This window comes from Archocentrus centrarchus, chromosome 8 (genome assembly GCF_007364275.1).
Source record: "Archocentrus centrarchus isolate MPI-CPG fArcCen1 chromosome 8, fArcCen1, whole genome shotgun sequence".
Classification (NCBI taxonomy): domain Eukaryota; kingdom Metazoa; phylum Chordata; class Actinopteri; order Cichliformes; family Cichlidae; genus Archocentrus; species Archocentrus centrarchus.
The window spans coordinates 23,574,965-23,600,802 of NC_044353.1; the positions used below are offsets into that span (position 1 = coordinate 23,574,965).

At 40.5% G+C, this 25,838-nt stretch overlaps 1 protein-coding gene across 2 annotated transcripts; it reads right to left on the bottom strand.

Moving 5' to 3' along the window:
• Positions 1 to 11,880: 11,880 nt before the first annotated feature.
• rdh8a (retinol dehydrogenase 8a) lies at positions 11,881 to 19,228 on the bottom strand. Of its 2 annotated transcripts, XM_030735763.1 has the most exons (6): positions 18,824 to 19,225; positions 16,333 to 16,494; positions 15,240 to 15,419; positions 13,232 to 13,325; positions 12,950 to 13,133; positions 11,881 to 12,839 (listed from the first exon to the last, which is right to left on the bottom strand). In XM_030735763.1, the coding sequence occupies exons 1-6, from the start codon at positions 18,927 to 18,929 to the stop codon at positions 12,612 to 12,614; spliced, it is 954 nt and encodes a 317-aa protein (XP_030591623.1). In that variant the 5' UTR covers positions 18,930 to 19,225; the 3' UTR covers positions 11,881 to 12,611. The 2 variants fall into 2 exon arrangements, with proteins under 2 accessions (XP_030591623.1, XP_030591624.1); XM_030735764.1 differs by lacking the exon at positions 16,333 to 16,494 and having other exon boundaries at positions 18,824 to 19,228.
• Between the last annotated feature and the right edge of the window lie 6,610 nt (positions 19,229 to 25,838).

The window sequence follows — 25,838 nt, forward strand, 5'->3', positions numbered from 1 at the left end:
AAGGGGAGAAGCGATATGAAAAGACAAACAGCAGCAGGTTGCACATGCATCGGTTTCTTGATAACAGGAGTAAATGTTTAAGGAGTAACCTGAGCAGTCATTTAACCACAGAAGAAGAAGTGAAAGAACACATAGGAGGCTGAGATACTCCCCTACGCCAGACCTTTTCGACAGTAGAACGAGTCACTCTTGCACACACACACACACACACACACAAATACACATCAAGTTCAGACACAGTTCCTTTCATCACCTCAACCTTGCTGTGGTGTCATTGCACCTCCTTTATAATCCACTTTGTTTATGTCTCTTTGAATTTATGTGCATGCAATGATGTGCAATGATGTATTTTTTTTTGTGGGTGCATATCAGTGCTACCAGTGCTTTTGCAAACATCACCCACCCTCTTTGAATAACATGTTCACCTTTCAATTAGCAACAGACAAATCCAAGTGACACAAACATATATAGTTCTAAATCCAACTAAAATACTTGTCTTGCTCAAGAGAATCAGTAGGGATAATCCTGTATTCAGAGACCTTCTGACCTCCAGACTTTTAGTAGTGTTGGCACGTAGCAGCAACTGTCAGCCCAGCATCTATGGGAGATCTGTGTTTAATTTGCAAAAGCAGGCCTTGCCAGAGGACAGAGAGAGAGAGAGAATGAAGGAGACAGAAGGAGCGGGGAAAATCAAGCCAGGACTTTTGTCTGTGTATTTAAATGTTGAGAGAACATTTCTGAATGTGTTTTTGAACACTGAAAAGGGTGAGTCTGGACATCTCTGAGATATATGCATGTGATGCGTACAGGCACTCTGAGACTTTTAATGGTTCTACTGTTAAAAAGGGGTGTGCAAGTGATTGTATCAGTATGTGCAAAAAAAAAGACAGGGAGTTACTGCAAAACTGAGTAATTAATAGTCTGTGTCTGTCTGCTGATTTCATTGGCACAGGTCTGTGCCCACAAGCCTGGGAGAATCCTTTGCTATCCAAGATTACCCAATTGTGAGTGCGCCCTATTACAAACAGCCATAGTACCAATCATCAGGAGTTGCTTGTAGCAAAACCATGCATCTACAGAACAACTAATCCTCACGGAAGGTTTTTCATGTTGAAATAATTGTTTTTCTCAGTTTCTTGGCTTGTGTGTACAGACTTGTGCAAGGGGGTGTGCCGAACTGGAAACTGGGGATGAAACTGACAGATAACGGTGATTTCTGTCAAGTTTTTCTGGTTCTGCTCAGTCACTGGGACTGTCAAGCTGAGACATGCCCTCTTCCTTCCAGCCTGGGAACCAAAACAGTGATGCCTGCTTGCCTAAGTGCTTGGCTGCTCTCACTGGGAGCTGTTCCCATCCTACTCATCTGTTTATTATTTTCCTGTGAGGGCTTGTGTTGTAAGAGGAGCAAGAAAGGGGGGAGTCGGGGATCATGTTGGAGGGAATATTCTCTTGTTTCATTGAGAATACCTCTAGAGACTGGGATCATGGATTTTTGAATGTGAACAGGTTATAAATATATCAGGAACCTGGGAAAGACATGCTGTCCAAAAGATTTGGTTAAAGACTGATCATGTAATCGTAAGCATTTCTTTTACTATTTGAAGGCAAGTGGTTTTGTGAGGTACTCCGCTAGTTGGCTATGAACAAGAAAAGGAGAACCCTAACCTCAAGAACCAGGACAATAAAAACATACAAGAGTGTCTCTATTTGCACTATGTCCTCCCACCACAAGTTTTGGCTGCAAGTTTCAACACCTAGTATTTCTACATGACTGATGATCATTGTTCATTTGTCACACTTGAGGTCAAGCTGACAGTTAAGTTACGTGAGCAAAACCCACAACAGCCAGCCAGTCTCAAACACAGATGCATTTGTGTATTCGTATGATGAGTGTAAGAAGAACTGAGTTGCTAGCTGTGCAGTGAGTTGTTTTCACTGCTGCCCTGAGGGCTTCTGACTGGAGTTTCACCATCAGCTGTGGGTTCTGTGTGCAGCAGAGAGTAGGCAGTGGGTACATCAGACCTGGGAAATGGAAGACCCTCTTTCTGGTCCCACACTGTCCACTCAAAGTCACATTCCAAAGGATGCTTTTCCCACCATGAACCAAACACGTTACTCTGTTCGTTCTTGGCAAATTGCCAAGGAAGTGGGCGATCACATGAGTGGGGTCCTGCCCAGTACTCATGGCAGACCTGACCTTTGGCAAATACCACAGCTAGGCCATTCTCCATAGGTCAGGGAAAATATGGAGAGGGCTCTGAGCTAGGAGAAAGGTCTGGTCCTTCTGAATTGATATACAAACAATTCATTTTGATTATATTGAAAACATTTGAATCTTCAGAGATTTTCATGACCAAATTCTAGAGAGGGACCTAGAGATGGAGCCTACAGTGCTGTGAAGTATTTGCCCCCTTCCTGATTTATTTTATTTTTCATTTTTTTTTTGCATATTTGTCATATTTACATGTTTCAGATCATCAAACAAATTTAAATATCAGACAAAGATAGCCCAAGTAAATACAAAATACAGTTTTTAAATGATGGTTTCATTTATTAAGGGTAAAAGACTATCCAAACCTACTTGGCCCTATGTGAAAAAGTGTTTGCCCCTAAACCTAATATCTGGTTGTGCCACCCTTGGCAGCAAGAACTGCCATCCCACATTTGTGATAACTGGCAATGAGTCTTTTTTACATCACTGTGGAGGAATTTTGGCCCACTCTTCTTCGCAGAGTTGTTATAATTCAGCCACATTGGAGGGTTTTCGAGCATGAACGGCTCGTTTAAGGGCATGCCAAAGCATCTCAAACAGATTCAAATCTGGACTTTGAGCAAGGCACTCCAAAACCTTCATTTAGTCTTGTTTTTTTGTTTTTCCTGAGCCATTCAGAGGTGGACTTGCTGGTGTGTTTCAGATCATTGTCCTACTGCATAATCCAAGTGAGCTTGAGCTTCAGGGCACGAACTGATAGCCTGACATTCTCCATCTGGATTTTCTAGTAAAGGGCAGAATTCAGAATTCATGGTTCACGGCAAGCTGTCCACCACCATGTTTGACTGTTTGTATGACGTTCTTTTTATGAAATGTTGTGGTAGTTTCAGGCCAGATGTAACAGCATGCAAACCTTCCAAAAAGTTCAACTTCTTGGGGATCATCAAGATGCTTTTTTGTTTTGTTTTTTGGGCAAATGTGAGACGAGCCTTTGCGTTCTTTTTGGTCAGCAGTGGTTTTCGCCTTGAAACTCTCCCATGGATGCTATTTTTGCCCAGTTTCTTTCTTATTGTCGAATCATGAACACTGACCTTAACTGAGGCAAGTGAGGTCTGCAGTCCTTTAGATGTTGTTCTGGGTTCTTTTGTGACCTCCTGGATGAGTCGCGTTTGGAGTCATTTTGGTAGGTCAGCCACTCCTGGGAAGGTTCACCACTATTCCAAGTTTGCTCCATTTGTGGATAATGGCTCTCACCGTGGTTCCTGGAGTCCCAAAGCCCTAGAAATAAATGTCTTTGTAACCCTTTCCAGACTGATAGATACCACTGACTTTGCTTCTCATCTGTTCTTGAGTTTCTTTAGGTTGTGGCATGATGTGTTGCTTTTTGAGATCTTTTTGCCTACTTCATTTTGTCAGACAGGTTCTATTGAAGTGATATCTTGATTCAACAGGTTTGACCGTAATCAAACCTGGGTGTGGCTAGTGAAATTGAACTCAGCTTCCTAAATCACAGTTAATTCACGATTCAACAAGGATGCGGAGGGCTTTGCATTTACTTGGGTTATCTTTTTCTCATATTATAATTTGTTAATTTGTTTGATGATCTGAAACATGTAATTGTGACAAATAGTCCAAAAAAAAAAAAAAAAAGAGAATATTTTTTTCACAGCACTGTACGGTATGTTTTTATAGAGCAAAATTCAAGTGCTGGAAAAAGTGGAAATATTTTTGATGTGCTCAAGAGCTCCTGAAGGACGATTTCGAACCTTTCATTTTTATTGTCAAGATTATCTGGTTTTCAAGAATGATTTCTTATCTTTTCAAGGTCTCCTACAAAATCTATCAGCATGAAGTAATGCCGATCATTTTTACTTCGAAGGATATTTTTTGATTTTGCATTTTCTAACACAAAACACACATACCGTAGGTTATTTTTTTATCACTTGTGTATAAACTGATTCCAAACAGTGATAAATTATACAGAAACTGTAATTAAAAACATAGCACATATAAGTTATATACATATTTTGGTCAAGTGTCCCCAGCTATCACAAAGTGCCCAATTACAGTGGCCTGTGGCAATGTGTTCATTTGACGTAATATGTGTGTTTTTGTGGTGACTGGAAACTGATGACGGGAGAACTCAGAAGAAACAGGAATACTCCACACAGCTGTGGCAAGTTGGTTTCAACTCAGGCCCTAAAAATACAGTATTTGAATAATATTAATATACAGTAATATAAAGCTTAGCTGAAATGTGCTGCTGCTGTTTTTACTGCTTTTATGTATATGTGTATAGTTTTTTCTATTCTATTCTATTCTATTTTATTTTATTCTATTCTATTTTAGTTCATTTGTTTTTTACTCATCCTTTTTTATTTTCTCTATACTGAGCTGCTGGAATGCGCAAATTTCCCCGTCGTGGGATCATTAAAGTTTTATCTTAGCTTATCTTATCTTTATAGACAAACACATCTGAATTCAACAAGATGTAAACAAATGTTTCACAAGCTATCTTGGCTGATTGCTGACAGTATACTGTTTATTCAGTCTTATATGGTTAGTATAAAGGTTGAATTCAGTGGATGAATCGAAGCATCATCAGCTTAAATTCACATTCATGCTCCTATCCTACATGTAAGCTTTAAATTTCCAGTTTATCAATTGCCACTGAGCAGTCCTTACCTTTAAATATAACCTCTCTTTTTCCTCTCCTGTTCTGTCTTCGTTCCATCTTTTTCCATCTGAGTGAAGTTTTCTGGCACTCTTTTCTCTCCCTGGGAAATACAGGAGCTGTACTTTAGCTGGCAAACACACTGTATGACAAAGTGCACACAAAAGGTTTGTGTGTTTGCAGCTGTTTGTTGAGCACCTGGGAAAGTTGCTTTTGAAATTACCTGCCACTTTAAAAAAAATGTTACTTCCTTTATGCTCGCTCCTCTTCTGTAGCCCTAGCTAAATGGTCAACTTATGGTCATCTGCACCAAAAATGCTGCTCTGGCTCACTTTAACCCCTGAATATAGCACAATAAATGATGCATAATTTTTATATTTTTGCTTCTTTGAATGCCATAAGCCCCGGTGACAGATGCACCATGTGTTATCGTTCCCTCCATTTAGGTTCAAATCAGTTTGATGTTTCACAGTGACATGAAATCAAAACTCTCCTCAAATGCGTGAAAACATGAAGAGTAAAAAGTACAAATATTTATGAAAAAATGTAGGGAGAAATAGTAAACTACCTTCTGGGGGGCAGACCTAGTAGCAAGTACTGTACTTATTTTTACATAAGAAAGCCTTCAAAATAACCAAAAGTTTTTTAGTTTTGAACATTTAATAAGAAAACTGTGAGTTTTTTTTTTTTTTTTAAGGTGCTGTTACGCAAACATGAATTTAGTTTTGGTAATTTTAGGTTTCAATGATGTTGTACTGAGTTTAGGGCAAAGCAAAAAAAATGTGTAATTTTGTCTCTCCATAGCAAGTTCTGCTGAAGGCGTTTTTGTTCTGAATCTTGATCTTGCAGCCATGTTTGCTTTCACTATAAGTTTGAACAAGAGCACAGCATAAGTCTTCTCCCTCAGGGTCCTTTTTACATGGCAACACTTCCCCTCCAGCAACCGAAACTCGGCTGTGCACAGACAAGTGAAGTTAATGTATGTCAGGCCTTGGTGTTAGTGCCTCAGGGGGATACACACCATCTAGTAGATTAGATAGAAGGAAGATGAAAGAGAGAAAACAAATCAGAGGCTAAGGTTGGAGGAAGCGAGCCATGCAGCAACAGCGTGGTGTGATTTTTTTTTTTTTGCACATGCATAAACCCCTGTAAACCTAGAATGTGAACATTACTTGTTAATGTTGAGTAGACTGTATTTTTTTATGGTCTATCTTATTGTAATCATGTGTTTGAGTTCAAACAACTTAATATCATCAAGTTTTGCACCTGCTAAAAATCTAGTTTATACCAGTTTAAACAGGCTGGATTAATGAGCAGCAGCATGGTGGCATGACGGTTAGTGCTGCTGTCTCACAGGAGGAATGCCATTTAAAAGGTCTGGGTTCAAGTCCACCTTGGCCCAGGCCTTTTGCTGTGTGGAGTTTGAAATAGTAGATATCTTGTCCTTTGGTTTTCATTCACAACTTTCTCATATAGTTTTTTATTGTTCCATGGACAAATGTTATTTGTAAATGTTAATGTACCAGCATTCAACAGGGCTGAGATTTATCATGTTTGTTAATTTACCAAATGTATTAAACAGACACAGTTCAACACTGTAAAAAACTGGGCAGCATGGTGGCGTGGTGGTTAGCGCTGCTACCTCACAGCTAGAACAGCAATATGATAGTCTGGGTTCGATTCCACCTTGGCCCAGGCCTCTTGCTGTGTGGAGTTTGCATGCTCTGTCTGTGTGGGTTTCCTCCCACAATCTGAAGACATGCAGTTACTGGGGTTAGGTTAATTGGTCCCTGTAAATTGCCCACAGGTATGAATGTCTGTGTCCAGCCTATAACAGGCTGGTGACCTGTACGGCGTGTATCCTGCATCTTACTGCCTTGTCAGCTGGGATAGGCTCCAGCCCCCACCCCCCTACAACCATGAAAAGGATCCGGGGATTGATTGATTGATCAAAAGACATTATAATTTTTCATGAACTATAAAAGATAAGTTTGTTCAATTAGAACATACAATTTAGTTCAATTGGAAATGGAGTAGTGCTTACTTAACAGGCTGAGTTAAATAAATTGGTGGTCATTGCTTAAACTAAGTAACTTCAGTTACTGAAACTCTGTTATTAGTACATTCAACTTAGATCTTTCATTCCATTCCAAAATGTCTCGAGTACACTGAACATAGTCCCCTGCACTTATTCAACTGTTTCATTACTTAAAAAATTTAAGGCAACGAGTTACCTTGTTTTTTTTTAAGTAGATTCAACTTATCCAGGTTTACAGTGTAAAGTTAGGAGTAGAAACAATTTAAAAACAGAAAATGAATTGAGGAGGCAGAAGAAACTCATTGAAAGTCTTTGTTAATGATAGACAGACTGAGACAGAGAGATAGAAATGGAGGTTGAGAGGGAGTTCGGCCAAATGACAGAGGCGTGTTTGTATTCTGATTAGGCTGAGGCAAATGGAGGCGGCTCACCAATGGAGATAACAACAAAGACATCTCTTCACTGGGCACAAATCTATGAACATCTTTTCACGGTAAATCGGAGGAGGCATTCTTTTGTTTTGATAAAATAAATAAATAAATAAAATTTGGGCGGGTGGGTGGGGGGGAATCAGCCTCGCTGGAGCCATGAAAGCTGCACTCAGATTACTGTAAATCTGTTCTTGCATGAAGCGGATGATCACATGCATACTGCTTTTGCAGTCCGTGAGCATGTTCCATATGTTTAAGTGAGGGACTGCTTTAAACTATGTTATAATTAGGTTCTTATGAACTGAGATTTTTTAATGTCTGTTCACTCTCACCGTTGCTGCCAAAATGTGATGCACTCAAGCTGAATAAACAATGATCTGGGCTCTTTGGGTTAAGACAAGCTTCCTGGCGTGGGTGTGCCTGCACCCTTTTAGGTTTCTCATCTTTGGCGACAGTGAATAGATCATACCCATGCCAGGGCTGATCAGAGAGGTTGGGATACAGCCAGGGTTGCTAGGCAGGGAAAAACTTCAATACCGATAGACTCTCTGATGAGGTCACTGTATCACACAGAGACTAAGGACCATCTATGTAGCCCTCCTTCCATCTGACTCATACACACATGAGCATCCACTAAACTCTGTCTCTGCCTGCCAGAGGCATGCAGGAAAACACAACCATCCTTGAGAAACAAATTAAAAGCATCCCATGGTTGGAAATATCCCCTCTTTGGTGATTGGTTGAACCAAAAAGCAAAGCCTGTTGTTATTTTTCAGTAAATTAAAAACATAAATGCTTCACAACATCAAATTTCTAGACACCAAATTACAACACTGAGTAAGAGAAACAAGAAGTTTAAAAACCAAAAGACAGCTCCACTAAGAGATTATAATTTAGAGAAAGAAATATGAGCAGTCCAAAACGTGTGAAAAGAGATATTTGTTAACGTAAATGTCTGTATTAGTGTTTGTGCTATTTCTCTTTTCTTTTTTACACTCCCTCATGCTTCTTGCCTTGTCTTGCCCTCTCAAACAGGAGTTTCAGGTTTTGAGTAAGATTTGTTCAGTGACGCCAGTGGCTTTGCTGTCAGGCTTATCTTATGGAATATTACACCAGTCTGACCTCACTGTCCAAAGGGGAAAAAAGCTGATCATGTTACCCCAGCTCAGATTACATCACCTTTAAGCCCAGCACAATCAACCACCATCCCCTCGTTTGAGATGTATAATGCCTGTACACAGATTGAACCCTTTAATCACTGCTTCACATTCATCCAAACTGGTAATTTTGAGAATATGAACAAAGCGGAACAATGCGATACGGTAGTAGGCAGACCGAGTCCCAGTCTGGAAATTCCTGGCAGATTGTTTATGTTCTGGAAGAGCTGTGGTGAAAGTGGACAACACTAATGTTGTAATGACTGTGACAATAGAAGTTCTGTGTCTGTAAAACAATGCGTATGGTCAGAGCCAAGATTCTTTTTGATTTATTTTACTCTAAACAATTCTGAATGGCCTTGCAAACAAGCCCTACTCAGAATGTGAGATGATGACTCCCCCCTCTCTCTCTCTATGTATAAATAAGCAAGTGACCCATGTTGAGTCTGTAAGAGGTCATTGCACAGTGGAGTTATGGAGAGAGACAGAGGGCAGCCAGACAGTGTAGCTCAGATAGAATGAACAGGAACGAGAAAGGCAATGGATGAAAACAAGGGCGACAGAGAAAAGAGGTTATGTTTTTTTGTTTCTCTCTGTGGATTGTGCTGCCCTAATGAACCCAGCTACCAAAAGTCAGCCACAGGGCAACTGGGGCTTCTCCTGTTTTTATTATATAAAGAGTGATAGTTCCCTTCAGACCGCAGTTCAGCTTTAAGGGTAGTAATGTGCCCCATGTGGCTACATCTCCATTCACATGCAGCCTTGTTACAGTTTTTCTCAGCCACTTAAGCCCATGTCTCCCATACGCACTAAAACACTAAAAAACGATTGCTTTAGCTTAAACTTTGCCTAGTATCTTCTGCACATTATAAAACCAGTTTCTGATTCTTTTGAACAAATTGCAAATGCTTTGTTACAATCACAGTCTTGATATGATTATTTTCTTCTGCCTGCTGTTTCCTAAACTATGTCGTATTATTCAAAATGTACGACTGTTTTGTTTTGGGTTTTTTTGACACAGTATTCTGTTACTTGTCTACAATGAAAAAGCCTTTCTCCTTCTTTGTTTTAATTCACAAATTTTTTTGATATGTTAAATATTTCCACTGTGTAAATTATTACAAGCAGAACAGTCCATCTAAATGTTAAAATCTGCTGATCTCACGGGCGTAGTTCACAGGTGCCTAGAATCTGGTAGGGATCCAATGACGGCTGTTATGTCCCTACCAACTTTTCTGATTGATTCCGATTGAATCACACTCCGCACTGGACTCCGATTCAGCACCGAGGGGTAATGGGATCAGACTGAAGCACCCTGTCTGGACATCAGCATCACTTTGAGAAGCATCCCAGAGCGCTCTCTCGTTCCCTTTCTTCTTTGCACTTCCCTTCTCTTCTTGTCTGACTCCAATTTTCACAGCTTGGTTCTCACAAATTTCTGACCTCTGCATTTATCTTTTCTTTTTGATCTCTGACTCTCCAGTTTTCTCATTACTGCCGGATTCAGGCTTAGGTGTGGTTATTTGGTGGTGATGATGACAGTGAAAGCAGGATGTGGTAAAATGCCCATGCAGACCAAGTAAAAAAAAATGTATCCCACTGACATGCCAAAGATAACTACTGAGGTTCTCCTTCTTTCATTTAGCTGTTTGTACTCATATATTTTCTGTCCGAAAATGCAAGTGGTTGATTCCTAAGTACACAGCAAGGTTGCATAAGGGCAGAGCCAGAGTATGTTTACAGACTCAGAAATTGTGACAGGGTTACAATTAAGAGAAGACCTAACCACGTCACATTACCCTCATTATACTGCAATGCCATTCTTAATTGTGATACAGAGGTACAAAACAATGGTTTGATAAGACCTCTTGTTTAATGAGACTTTGCTGTAACTCCTGTGTTCATTCAGTTAGTAAATAGGTCTTCCATTCAGGTCTAGGCACCCTAATTCTCATTTTCCCAAGTGCGACACACCCCACCCCCTGCCATTAGCCTTCAGTGTCCCACATTGGGTCTTGGCATCCCCCTGAACATTCAGAACATACAGACTCCTCCCCCAACCTCCTCAGATTCCCTATTCCCCTTCCCCTCCAACCCCTGTACACACACCCATTTGATTGTGATTGACAGTGTCTTTGTTCCATTGTGCAGAGCTGTCGCCTCTGATGAAGACACATACACAGAGCTGAGGCACTGCGCTCATTGTACACAGCGCATAAACTACAGGTCTGCAACCAGTTGCACTGTCCCTGCATTCAGAATAGGTGTGTGTAAACAGCATTGTGCATGGAAGGTCATAGCAACATAGGACAGGGCAGGGTGCGTAGGAAGAATGGCTAGACTGCTTTGGCGATACTGCAGGCCTCTCCCAGTGTGGACCAGGACCAGGGGGTCCAGGCCTGATAGGCTAAGAGGGCCAGCTGGAGAGGGAGGCTCAGGGGCTGCGCAATGTGTCTGAGGTTGTCAATAGTTTTCACCCCTCCTCAGGGATGGGAACCAGGTCACATTCCCTCACATGGCACAAAGCCGGGTGTGTGTGTGAGAGGGTTGGGGGTTCAAGGGAGGGGTTTTGATGGGGAGCAGGCCATGACCTCTTTATATCCATCAACAGATCACTATCTTGGCCCATAGACATGGTCTTATAACACATTCACATGCATGCAAACACATGCTAATTTCTGTGCATGTGCACAGACAGTTGCACTGACAAAAATTCAAGTATCGCCTCTAAAACTGGCCTTAGATTTTTTATTTTCCACCTGCATATGATATTAAAAATGATATCTGACCACATTCTGTTATTATATCTGTCTTTTCCAAATCAATATTTTCAAAATATTCCTAGGACTTGAGGTTGACGCTTGTATTTCTAAAAGAAAAATTGTTACAAATATAACTAGAGAATAATGAGCATGACGCCCAGTTTCTGCAACACAATCAAAAGATTTCAACTGAATGTTATTGTATTTGTCTATCTCTGATACCAATTCCAACACAACTCCAGCTGTTTCATAGTAACAGGAAAACTCAGGTGAAGCAGATTTCATCAGTAATGGCTCAGTAGCACCAGATCTCCCAGTAAACCACACAGATGATCCAGAAAGCACAATGCCAGGGCCCTAGGACTAGTTCAGCTAAATGAAGTTGAGCATTTAGTTAATTTGTACACCTGTGCTTTTTGTGTGAATGACATGCTGTGAAAATCATCGTATGTCCTGAGCAATCCACAGGTTACCGGGTCACCAGGTTGGTTAACAGTGAAATGCCGCCCTCTCATGGTGTCCACTGAGTCTTGCAGACAAAGCTTTCAATAAATCTTCAAAGTGGTCACTTTCTGTTATTGGTATTCTTAAAAAAATACATTTAGATTAAATCACAATTCTGTTTATTATTTCCATCAATTTGCTGGATTAAAAAAAAAAAATCTGATCCAGCCCTTCATAAAACTTTTTAAAAAACAAAAATATTCAGTTTATGAAAGATTAGAAATATGATTCAACAGCAGTTATGACCATGAGAACACTATATTAAGGTGAGCATGAAATTAAGGGCACTGAACAACAAAAGTTGATATAATCTCACTGTGCCTTATATGCCATTACTCTGGTGAGTAATGCAAACAATACAAGTTATAGTATTGCGATTGTTATAGTTCTATAATTTCATGTTTTCTCTCATTAACTTAATTTATTTCTTGTGCTTTGATGTCTGTCCATGTGTTTCCTATCTCAAGTTCTGTTCCCATTTAAAAACATATATATCCAACAACTTACAATGTAGCTGTTCAGTTCTTTCCATACTACCCAGACTTATGCATGATTTCCTCTTCATAATATATACAATAATCCAATGTGTTTATTGTTTGCATCTCTACGTTGTGGTGTATGCATGTTTCTGTGTCAGTACATGAAGTCACCCTATATATATATAACAACTCTGTGACAAACTTGTGCAACTGTGCATGTTGTCTGGGGAAGCTTATTTTTGTACTGTCTTTAAACTAAACAGCGCCTCCTCTCTCCAGGTTACTTGTTCTAGTCTACCTCCCTTCAACAAACCGGGAGGTTAAAGTTAAGTGACAGAATTACACACTCCATCTTCAGTTAGGGGAGATGGTGCGTCTGCGCAGGCAGCTGCACGTCAGGCACTTGAGGATGCTCATGGTGATGTGCATGAGAGGGCCAAAATTGAAGAGCAGGTTGTAGAACGTGTTTACAGACAGGCCTCCAGTCTCATCTGCGTATTTCAGGGCCACAATGGGTGTGTAGAGGCTGTTGGTAAGATTCCTGAAGCGAGGGCTGTTTGACTCAATAACCTTTTTAGTGCACTGGAAAGATAAGAAACAACAGAAAGTTTCAACTGATTTCACTGCTGTGCACGGCACAACACAAATTTGTGAATTGGGTAAAATATAGGGTTAGGAGCCCATTCTTATACCTTGGCTATATCATCTGGTGTTTGGCCCATGGCCTCAAATATATCTGTGGATGATGGCAGGTAAACATCTTTAAAATAGCGAACTGTGTCAGCATCTGCACCCGGATACTCCATCTTAGCCACATCCTCCATCATCTTCGTTTCAAACTCAGTGTGCACCGGGCCAGGCTCAATCATGGACAACCTGAGGTAAGTTAGACACAGTAAGACCTGTGAGAGGACATTCTCAGTAGAAAATAAAGACACATGTGACATAAGAACAGAGAAAATGGGGCAATCTACCGGATATTGAACTTCATCAGTTGCACAGCCATACTCTCACAGAACCCCTCCATTGCAAACTTAGAAGCAGTGTAAACATCATTGAATACCACACCTGATTAAAGAACAAAAAAAGGAGATAAGGACATCAGCGCACCGCAGATTCAAATTTCAAAGTACTCAATCAAGAGCTGACATCACTCAAATGTAATTTACATATAAAAGACTAAGGTGAAAAAAAAACAGGACAATACAAGTGGCAGATCAGTTTAACAGCTCATCAGATATAGTTCAACCTGTTCTGCAGGAGGTCACCTTTGTGCTACTTCAAACAAGGTAAAACAAGCACTAAAAATTCTTTGTAAGGGTTTACAGTCTGACTCAAATTACTGTAAGGTGCCGTTTACACGAGACCGTTTTCATTTTGAAACGGTGTCGTTTTGATGCGTTTCGGCCTTGCGTTTACACGACAACGGTGTCGTTTTGATGCGTTTCGCCCTTCTGTTTACACGACAACAGAGTGAAAACGATGTGTTTTAGGTGCCGTTTACACGAAGCCGTTTTCACTGGAAACGGTGTCGTTTTGATGCGTTTCAGCCTTTCGTTTACACGATGGCGTTTCAGAAACGATCCGCGTTTACACGAGGACATGTGAAACGATGAAAACGATGTAGTTCCCATGCCAGGCCACAAGTTGGCGTTGGTTTTCTCTTTGCAGTTTGTTTACGCAAGACGCGCATGCGTGGAGTGACACAGTAGGTAGTGCGGCAAATTGTTCATTACTTACAAAACGGCCAATGTGAGAGGTTTTGTGTGGACAGATGATGAGGTTGGATCGCTGCTGCACACAACGCTGAATTACAAAACGGTAAAAACACAGGAAAAGCATAAGAAGCACTCGTGAATCCGCGAGTACTGTTTATCAGTTTGCGCGTGCGCGAAAAACTGGCCGTCGCAACCATAGTGCGCATGTGCGAGTCGAGCGTTTTCAAATCACCCCGGTTTCAAGTGTTTACACGAAAACGCAAGCCGGTGCGTTTCTGAAACGCTCCACTCTGGACCCCGTTTCTGAAACACATCGTTTTCACTCTGTTGTCGTGTAAACAGAAGGGCGAAACGCATCAAAACGACACCGTTGTCGTGTAAACGCAAGGCCGAAACGCATCAAAACGACACCGTTTCAAAATGAAAACGGTCTCGTGTAAACGGCACCTCAGAAACGGGGTCCAGAGTGGAGCGTTTCAGAAACGCACCGGCTTGCGTTTTCGTGTAAACACTTGAAACCGGGGTGATTTGAAAACGCTCGACTCGCACATGCGCACTATGGTTGCGACGGCCAGTTTTTCGCGCAGGCGCAAACTGATAAACAGTACTCGCGGACTCACGAGTGCTTCTTATGCTTTTCCTGTGTTTTTACCGTTTTGTAATTCAGCGTTGTGTGCAGCAGCGATCCAACCTCATCATCTGTCCACACAAAACCTCTCACATTGGCCATTTTGTAAGTAATGAACAATTTGCCGCACTACCTACTGTGTCACTCCACGCATGCGCGTCTTGCGTAAACAAACTGCAAAGAGAAAACCAACGCCAACTTGTGGCCTGGCATGGGAACTACATCGTTTTCATCGTTTCACATGTCCTCGTGTAAACGCGGATCGTTTCTGAAACGCCATCGTGTAAACGAAAGGCTGAAACGCATCAAAACGACACCGTTTCCAGTGAAAACGGCTTCGTGTAAACGGCACCTAAATTACCAGAGCTTCACTGGAAATGTGAGATACAGATCAATGACTAATAATAATATGATAATGAATAAAAAAAATGTGTGAATCTAAGAAAATGTAGATTCACTTTCTTAGATTCTATAGTTTACTAAACTAATTTAAAATATCTGAGAGAAGTGCAATGCCTATTAAACAGTCACTGTTTCTTTTCACATTCAGTTAGAACTGTAAATACTGTCACCTTGGGTTCCATTTAAGTGCACTACAGATTTTCTTATGCGTAATTAAATAAACAAAGATCATACCCTGAAGACCCATGACACTGCTCATGACAATAATGTGCCCTGAACGCCTCTTCTTCATATCCGGCATCACTTCTTTGATCATGCGAACCACTCCAAAGAAGTTGGTCTCAAATACTCTTTTCATCTCCTCGATACTGATGCTTTCCACGGGTCCAAGCAAGCCCACACCTGCATTGTTAACTGACAGAAAACAGACACACAGATAGCGCACTGTACATGAATGCAATTATCAAAAGCATGAAAAACAAAAACCAAAAAAACTGCATTAGATCCCTTGTTAATTACGACTTAATTTTACTTGATACTGCCACCAGGTGTCAGTGTGTGACAGCAACATGAAGGAGTGACGTAACCAGGTTGAAGAGCATCTGGGTCTTGAGTTATTAGGCGAAAGGAGATGTAATGTTGGATTTAGAGTAAGCTGGAGGCGGGTTTATAAATAGATGCTTTATCCGGGCTAAAGGTTTAAACACAAGAAGCGAACAGAGTTACTTATGGGAAGACCTGGGAAGACGGGCTTTACCTTCAGATTTTAGCTGTGAGGACTACCATTCAGGGAAAGAAAGTGTTGCTGCGAGCTCAGCTTCTGCTATATTTCACTCAGGATATTAATATGATAGCCCATTCTGTTTTGGTGCATAAACTCTCTGCCCACTGGAATTTTAAGACTTTCTCAATCTCCTCCCTCCACATACTCTAAGTGTCATCTGCAAAACCATACACAGTGCAAGCACTGTTTAAAAGATATTTCATTTATGAACATATAGCCTTTGTCCAAAACTGTTATTATAATCATAGTAATAACACAGAGCTATGATATTTTATTTGCTTAAATGAAAAGCAAATGTCTCCAATAATAGTGTAGACTTTCTATTGAATAGACACAACTATAAAAGGAAGTGGAATGAGAGTGTTCTTAGCATATGTAAAAAAAAAATAAATAAAAAAATACACAGTGTGTAAACTCTTCTGAAGCATATGATTAAAGAACCCCAAAAACAAACAAACAAAAAAAAAACATGCTGGGAGTCAATCATGAAAACCTGCATTTCAAAGTTGGGGGTGTGTGTAGGACATTGTGGGTCCTACTCACTCAGAATATCAATATGGCGGTCCTTAACATTGTTGATGCACTGCCTGACGGACTCATCGCTACACACATCTAATGGAAGCAACATCAAGGTCTTTCCATACGCATCTCCAGCTGCCTCCACCAACTTGTCCTTCTTCTTCAGGTCCCGCATGGTGGCAATGACTGATGAGACACAGAGAACTGCATGCAGATTATGTGTCTTCAGAGTTTACAAAAAGAAATATGACAGCAGAAAGGTGCCATATAATACAACTTGCAACTGCAAAGAAATGTTTAGGAATGTGAGGAGCGCTCCAAATGATCAGTACTGAAATGGCTTATTAGTTGAAGATATTTGTGTAGATTTTTTTTTGTATATTTTGCATTTGATACCGAATCGTCAAAGCAATCGTTAATAATACTTATATTTTTAGTGTTCATGAAGTAACACAGAGGACTCAGAAACCATTACTAAATTAACCTTTATCTTAGACAAACACACCAGTAGGAACACAAACAAGCACACACACACACACACACACACATGCTCAGAGTGTGACACTCAGACGTGTGGGTCAGAGTTCCTAGAAAAGACCACGCCTGTTAGTTTACAGGGGACAGAATTGATTTCCTCTGAACTTTACCCGCTGGGGAACATTAACCCACATATAGCAGTGGAATCTACCATGACGAGCAACAGTGAACATCGGCAGTGTGTTGACTGGCTTCCATAGCTTCTTCCTGGTTGTGTGCTCTGCTTACACTTGGCAGGCTGACGTTATGTAACAGAGAAAATAGAGGCACTGCTGTTGCACAATGGCAATAGGCAGGAATAAACAATCTCTTAATCTCACATTTACCTAACTCTACCTGTTGTCACTGGCAGACTTGAAAAACCAAACCTCCCCCCACGATATTCTAGCCTGATCAGACACAAGGTTGGATAAGTAATCAGATTTGGCCTGTAGTCCTGTGGATGTTTGCACTGCTGCGAAGTGTTACTGATGCAACATTTCATGATATGTAACAATGAAATCAGACTTTTTTTTAAATTTTTTAGAATGTAGCTCTTTAAGTGTTAACCCCACTTGTCTTGAGGTGCAGCCATTTACACTCTTTGCATGAACAACATCTTGTGAAGAGTAATTGGGTCTACTTGAGAACAGGGTGTCCATGGGGCAACAGAAAGCTTTGCGTTTTGCTAGAAATGTGAACAAGAGGTCTATTGTTCTAATGGCTCCTGTAGGAATTACTACTGGGCAGCTTAACTATTCTTGAATGAACAACATTGCAAACACAGGGGTATTTTGAGGCTTTCTCTGAATTTCATTCACGTCACTGCAGCTAATTACTACTTTATGCGCAATGCAATATTTAATCTTGGTTGGATTTCCTAAGGAACAGAGCAGATCAGCATGATTGCTCAGAAGTGGCCTTATTGAAAGCAGGTCACACTGTGGAAACCAAACCAGAGCTGGGAGGGAGGGAGCAGTTATTCGCTTTTGTTTTGCTCATTTATTTCATGATAGTAAATCCCATCATATCTCAGCGGCCCCTAATGAAAAAGAAAGAATAAAACAACAACAAATCTTTAACTGAGCCCTGTACAGTTGCTCCTATCATGTCAATAATGACAACAATTATTAATTATCTTCTAACTTTAATTACCCAATGCAATATATGGCATAAGTAAGCAAAGGCTGACTGCAGGTTGATGACAAATTATACAAGTCACAGCTAAAAGCAAAATCTTTTCACAGGGGTCTTGATACAAACCAGGGGTGGTGGTGGTCTAACATCATTCTGTCTGAGGCTCAGTGACACAGAAAGATTTTTTGATTCAATTCTAATTCCTCCAGTGACATTAATAATGGCTGGGAAGCAGGAGAGGAGACACACAGACCAACAGTGTCAAAGTGTGAAACCCTAACTCAACTGCGTACCAATGAAGACTTCAAACAAGGCCCTTGCTTTAGAGTGAACCCTCGCTTGTACAGGTCTCAAACTTTGTCCCCCTTTCAACACTCGCTCCAGTGAGGGAACTATAGGCACATTAGACACGGCACTAAATCGGAGCAGGCGGTCTACAATTCAGTGCAATAAAAGGGGGCTTTGTGCTGGAGAAGTCACTTGAAAGAGAACTGACAAGACCGCTTTTATGAATCCTGCCTGGCAAGCGGCATCCTCGCAAAGCCCTACCCTGGAAACTGCGCTTTCAGATGATAATAGTCGAGTCAAAGGGGCGACTGAATCCCAGTCCTTACTAAGGGATATGGATCCGATATTACTAGGGTTAGCATTTTAATTGAAACCACGCTAAATCACGTAGGGGCGTTTAGACGGAGCGTTGCGCATGAAACTTGATCAAACTTCATGCGTAAAGGAAGCTTGGTGCATTGCAGCGTTTTGTAGGTAAAATAAACACGAAATTGTATTTCAAGCGAACCATACTATCACAGGCTTGTTACAAATAAGTCGATCAAAGAAACAATGTAGAAGAAAGCGCATTTACCATGGTAACGACTCTTTTCATCTTTGGCCAGGGTGACGGCAATTCGTAACCCGATGCCGGAGGAGCAGCCGGTGATCAGCACAACTTTCTGCCCACTGTTCGCCATGATTTGTCCGTGCAGGCGCAGTGTTTTTCAGGGGTCCTCTGCTCCAGATGGTCGCTGCCGAGGGAGCTACCGATCACCGGACTTTAAAAAACTAAAGCGGATCATGCAGCCACAGCAGCCATGTGAGCGCCTAATTCAGTCACATGTTTCATAAAATCAGTAACCCCCCCAAAAAAGACGCGATATCACAAACACCGATTGCAAGTTACTTGTTAGGTGCCGACTGCCCTAGAAAAAGTTGCCTAGTTAATTTCCTTAAAAATGTGTGGACGTGCATGCGCGTACGTGCGTGCAGTAGAGGGGGCAGTGCTTATTTGATTTCTGAGCTGGTGACCCCAGCAACTGTAACAGTAATCATGGAGTTAATCGTCACAATACTCCAAATAAAACGCTGAACTCTAAACAAGTTGCCTGTCCGACGATTTAAAATTATAATACTTTAATCATGATTTATTTAACTTAATTATTAATTAAGTACTTAATTATGAGTTAAAGCACACGATCTAAGCGTGCTTTTAAAATGTCATGTCCTCACAAAGCTGCTCACACACAGACACACACACACACACACACACACACACACACACACACACACACACACACACATACACACACACACATATATATATATTTTTTTTTCATTCCCCGTTTTTATTTTTTATTTTTTTTTTTAAGTTTTTTAATTTCTTTTTCAAACGTCTCTATCTTTGGTGAACTTTAGTTTGAAAGGTAGTTGCTTAATGCTCTGCAGTCTCCTGACATCTAGTGGTAAGGTAGGCGCAGCACATTGAAGTGGCACTGAGGCCTTCTGAACCCATTATGCCCCAGAAAATGAGCAACGGTAACTGTATTATTGTAGTCTATTCAGATAATAACGCAATTTAACAATGCAGGAACAATAATCTGACTTTGTTTTTCAGTAATGCTCTTAGCAAAGGTCTGTTATGTTATTACTGGACTCTGTTCTTGAAGGGGTCAAAGGTCCTCTGATAAGATCTCAAATAAAACTTACTTATTTTTTTCTCCATCGTGTTTGGGCCTGTTGCTAAATGTGCTTCAAGCACTTGCAAACTGTTACAAAAATAAGAGAAATATTTTCACACAATACGTGGTAGAAGAGCGCACATTTATGCTTTTTTAGTCTACTCTAAAGCACAGGTCCTCGAAGTTTTGAACACTGGTTGTTAGCTTAGGAGGTTGGGGCCCATACAAGAAAAGGGCACACATCAAAAATGCTCAGTTAGTGTTCGTAATGTGTCTGTTTATTCTAATTTGGAATAAAACTGTCACAGACAGTATTCTTCAAAATTATACACACACACACACACACACACACACAAAGGATTCTCATAGACTTCTAGTCATCACTACTTGAGATAAACTGCACATTTTGCTGACAGCACGCAGCACACTGTCAGCCTACACAGATTTCAGACCCAATTTCCTTTTGCTGTCTCACAAAGCTGATGGCAGCTTATTTAAAATATCACTGAGCTATGACCTGATTGCCACACTGAAAACAGAAGATAAATTTAGATCATTAAAATAACAGAATTTGCATTGTCAGATAAACTCTACCTTATATCCAACCTGACAATGTGGACAACAGCAGGTGTGCCAGTGCCATTTTAGTTTATATACTACATTTTGCATTTGGTTGACTGATAAGTGGCAGGACAGAAGTGCCATTAGGTATTGGGATGAAATCCTTGGACCCAGTTTCAGACCCTGTGCTGGTGCAGTGGGTCCTGGGTTCCTCCTGGTGCACAACACCACCCAGCTTCATGTGACGAGAGTATGCAGGCAGTTCCTGGAGGATGAAGGTGACCTGATAGGACACCTCTATGACATTATGCTTCAGTCCATCATCACCAGGTTGCACCTCACACTGTTCAGCAGGTCAGTGACACCCTGGTCCAGATCTGGGAGGAGATCCCCCAGGACACCATCCATCATCTCACTAGGAGCATGCCCTGATGTTGTCAAGTATGCATACAAGCATGTGGGGGCTATCCAAACCACTGAGTTCCATTTTGAGTTACTGCAAAGAAATTTTGGCAAAATGGACTAGCCTGCCACATCATTTTTTTATTTTGATTTTTGAAGTGTCTTGAATTCAGCCCTCTGTAGATTGATAATTTTCATTTCCATCAAACGCTGTGGCATCCTTTCATTATGAACACATTTCCCAGTCCATATCAGTAAAATAACCAGCATGATCTTTGTCCTATTGACATGTGATGTGTTTTCAAAGTGTTCCTTTAATTTTTTGAGCAGTGTATATTTCATGGATCATGGTAACCTGACCAAATATGTCATAGACAAATTGAATAAAACATCAATTGAACCTTTGATCTAGAATAGCCCCAAATAACTGAACTACCACAACAGCACATTAACCCTTTGGCTATTTGCCAATCACTAATGTGAATTCAGGTTTAACTTTTTAAATGGTTTGTTTTATATTATTTCAAAAGAGGAATGTGCAGTTTAATTTAGTACCTGTCAAGTAGAAATTAGTCTTAAAGCTAGAATTGTCTATATTAAAGTCACCAGATGATTAAATACCCAACAAATGGCAATGCAACAATGCAAAACAACTGCATTACACATCTGTCAAAGCCATGTGTCTATATTTGTACATGTGCTTTGATTAGCAGTTATTTTTATGGTGTCAATCATGGCCCTATAGAAAAACTAACTATAGGGCCATCTATCACTGGATACAAGAACCACTGTACAAGAAAAATGAATGGAAAGTGCTGGAATAAGGGCTGGGCATTCCTGGCATGTTTTCACTTGTGCCTCTGGATAAATCAGACAGGTGTGGATGTAGAAGAGGAGGAGTGCTGGACAGTCAGTGATGTCCACCAGACTCTGAGCTGTTGGTGTGGAATGTCAGAGGATTGAGACAAAGAAGGAATTAGGAAAGAGACAAAGAGGAAGGAATAATGCAAGCCCACACATGCTTTTCCATGTCACATGCTTTCTTTGCCTTAAATACCTTGTTGTAAACCCTCAGATGTTCTACTCTCCACCTTTTCTGCTGCACATCTGTACTTGTATGCGTACAGCATCAAATCCTCATTTTTAGCAGTATGGTTTTCGTTATACTTGCCTTTCACTTCACTCCTTATTGTAGGGTCTTTACCTTACAGCATAAAGTGCCTTGAGATGACAATTGTTGTGCTTTGGCATTATATAAATAAAATTGTATTGAACTGAACTCAGACACCTCTCAACACAGCTGTGCCCTAAAGACCCAAATCATCTCTAACCTCATTGCCAAAATCCAAGTCATAAAAACAACACTTCCATTCCCTCTGACCCTAACTTTTATTACTTAATAGTAAATTTCCTGTACCGACTTTAAGGATACATGAACAGATGCTGAAGCTTTCACTGCTTTTCCAGCTGACAGCATGAAGTCTGTTTTCATCCTTCATAATTGAAGATGGATTTAGTGATTAGAGACATTGTTCTAAATGTGCAGCAATGTTTTCCCTTGTATTTTTAATTTGTTTTTTATGACATATATTTCTTTCCCTCAGTAATAATTTACCACTTCGTCACATAGCATCAGATATACTTTGTTTTGACCCTCCTGTCAGTTTTATCTGAGTGCAGCAACATTGGAAAAGAGACAGACTCTGGCTGATGTTCCTGAATAGATAATGAACTCTAGCTGTGTGAAAAGGCCTGCAGGACTGGAATGTTTGCTGCAGGTCAGTTGTGGCACTTTCTGCTCTTTTGTGTCCGGTCTGCAGAGGAGGTGTGGAATGCAAACTTCATGAGAACAGAGGCAAAGAAAGAGAAGAAGGGAATGAGTAGCTGGGGGTCGATGCACGGGAGGGAGACTTGAACAGAGAAAGAATGGGTGCAAAGAAAGCAGTGAAAGTGTTTGTGGGCTTCTAGAGCAGGCACAGATCTATGGAAGCTTGTTTCTGCCACTAAAAAAAAAAAGAAGTAAAAATCGCCACCTGTAACTCAAAATTTTGGGAAAAGATTTTGAGTTAAAGATGGTGATTTTTAGTGGTGGAAGCAAGCTTCCATAAAGAGCCCTGTTAATTGAGAGAAAGTGCTGAAAGAGAACCCCACAGGCTGCACCAGAAGAAAGGAGCTTAAGTTGCTGCTGCAGCAGACCAAGCATCATGAACATACAGACAGTGTCTTGACAACAATTCTGATGACTATAGCCACCACTCTAAGCACATGAAAATGGCATTCTTACGACAACTCATGATTCTACATTATTTGGGCATTAAGAGACAATATTGAAACATCACAAAATTGGTCCAAAACCCTTTTCCATGTAGCTTAAAAAAACAAACAAAACAAAAAAGTGCTGTAGGACTTAATTTATTTGCACAAATAAGAGGAAAGCATTAACACTCACAGGTTAATAAAAGGGAAGTCAAAAAAGAAAGCAAAGACAAACAACAACATGGTGCCAGCTGTATCTGATTCTTGCCAAGAAAGTATGTGGACAGATCCCTGGGAGGGCTGTTCACTCTTCCGCTGTGTCACCATGCTGCAACTCTTTAGACCAAATAATTTGCTGATTCTAAATGCACTTATGGGCTGTGAATGACTACAGCTTTCCAAATATGTGTGGAAGAATTTTATGTGGTGTTGAAATTTTCTTTTTACCTTATGCACCCCGCTATTAATACCAGTTTTCTTCTTAATTGCCTTTCTGGCAGTCGGTGCAGCAGCAAAGACAAGGATACACAGGAGGGTAAGCACGAGTGTGGCCACTGGTTCAGCTCATTTAGTCTGTTTGTTTGAGCAGCTCATTTAACAGACATGGTCCTTAAATGTTAATTAGCTTAGACTCCCCTCATCTCTAATGCTTATAATTATCACCAGACTAGCAGTTCCCTTTACTTACTAGGAATTGCAAAACGCGAAAATTTCCACATACTTTCTTATTGTCAGAAGACCAGTGTGGAGACTTTCATTACAGCAGGATTTGGCAGTGGGCTGTGTCGACTAGAGTTCTGTGTGTTTAACAAAGTAACCTTGCGTCCAGTTGCTGGGCAGATAATGATCTGAAGTAAAAAGGCTGAAGTAAAAAGCTCTTTTTCAAATTCCAACTATTATAATTGATTATAATTGAAAAAGTGCAGAGGTGATGAAATACCAAACAGCCAGTCTTATGCCTGTCAAAAGAGTTAGCTCTGCCTCTTGTACTATAGGAAGACAAAGTCAGAATACCTGCTGCAGAATGGGTTTTTGTGAGGAGGTGTGGTTTTGTGGATACTCTTATGTAAGAACACATTCTGTCTGATATATGGAGGTCCTATCATCAGCCGACAGTGGGTGGCACATTCATATATCTCTCGAGGTGCTTTTACAGATCAGGGGTTTTACAGCCTTTGACAGATTAACCTACATTTCTCCCCACAAGTGGGGGAAATGTCAGTTGATCAGATAGGGATGTCGGTTGTTTGTGGGTTTTTTTTAGTCCTGTGAAACTCCCACCACCCCACCACATCTTACATTTTCTTAACTACTAGCACAGTTCACATATCTTCTCTGTGTAATTTGTATTGCAGACAGCTGTTAGCTGGGGATCTTGTACTGTTAGTGTGCAGACAAAAAAATGTGTAGTTTTTATTCAAGGCTTAGTCATAATTCTTCCATAAGTAATGATAATTAAGTCACAGTGGATTAGCTACCAGGGATCTCACTATATCACAGTGGCTGTAGTGAATAACAATGTTTTCACACAGTCTGTAAATGAATGACACTGGAAGCCCATAAGGAAATGGTGTCATGCGATCTGAGATGATTTGTAGGTGAGGTTTTTCAGAATGACTGCACATTAGAAAAAAATACTTTGAACTTGTCTCTTTCTTCTGAAAAATGCGCATATTTTTTCCTGATTATTGGCCTCCTGTCTTGTTCTAGCATGTTCTCCAACACTAGGAGCAGACAGACCTTGCTGAAAGCCCATCTTCGTGTCTCTAATACTGAGTGTTGATGTGCACCTCTTGTGGATTTTTGGGGTTTTGCAGTAGGGTCTAAAACACAGAGCAATGACAGATTACTTCACTTCCACCCTCTCAGTGATATTGTAATTAAAAAAAATACACAGTTATTTATCAGCAAAGAAAGATCTGCAGAGGGAAAGAGAGATGTTTTCAGCTTGTAGCAGAATGTCAAATGCCCGACATAAACTTCACACTCCAGTGCTGTAATTATAATTTGATAATTTGCAGGAATTAAACATTAAAACAGGAATAACTGTGACTAAAACTAAAACAGAAACAGAGTCTTAAGTATTCTTTTCATCATTTCCTGCTAAACTTAATTTCTGATTTCTTCCTGAGCACTAAAATCCATAAAATGCATGTCAAAAAAAAACATCCCTGTGTTTCCTCATGAGTTGTAATTGGTAGAAACTGTTGGTTTCAGCTGAATCATTATCAGGATAAAGAGATTAAACAAACTGGGAGTTTTTCTCAGCATCTATGTATTTACTGTAAATCAGCTTGAAAAAGGATAATCTATTTACACTGTAAAGGTATTCACTCACCTATCCAGACCACTGAATTCAGGTGTTCCAGTAACTTCCACGGTCACAGGTGTATAAAACCAGGCACCTAGGCATGCAGACTTCTTCTACAAACATTTGTGGAAAGAATGGGTCGCTCTCAGGAGCTCAGTGCATTCCAGTGTGTTACAGTGATAGGACGCCGTCTGTGCAACAAGTCTGGTTGTAAAATTTCCACAGTCAACTGTAGTGGTATTATAACAAAGTGGAAGTAACTGGGAATGACAGCAGCACATCCATGAAGCAGCAGGTCATTTAAAATCACAAGCAGGATCAGCTGATGCTGAGGTGCATAGCGAGGTCACCAACTTTCTGCAGAGTCAATCACAACAGACCTCCAAAATTTATGT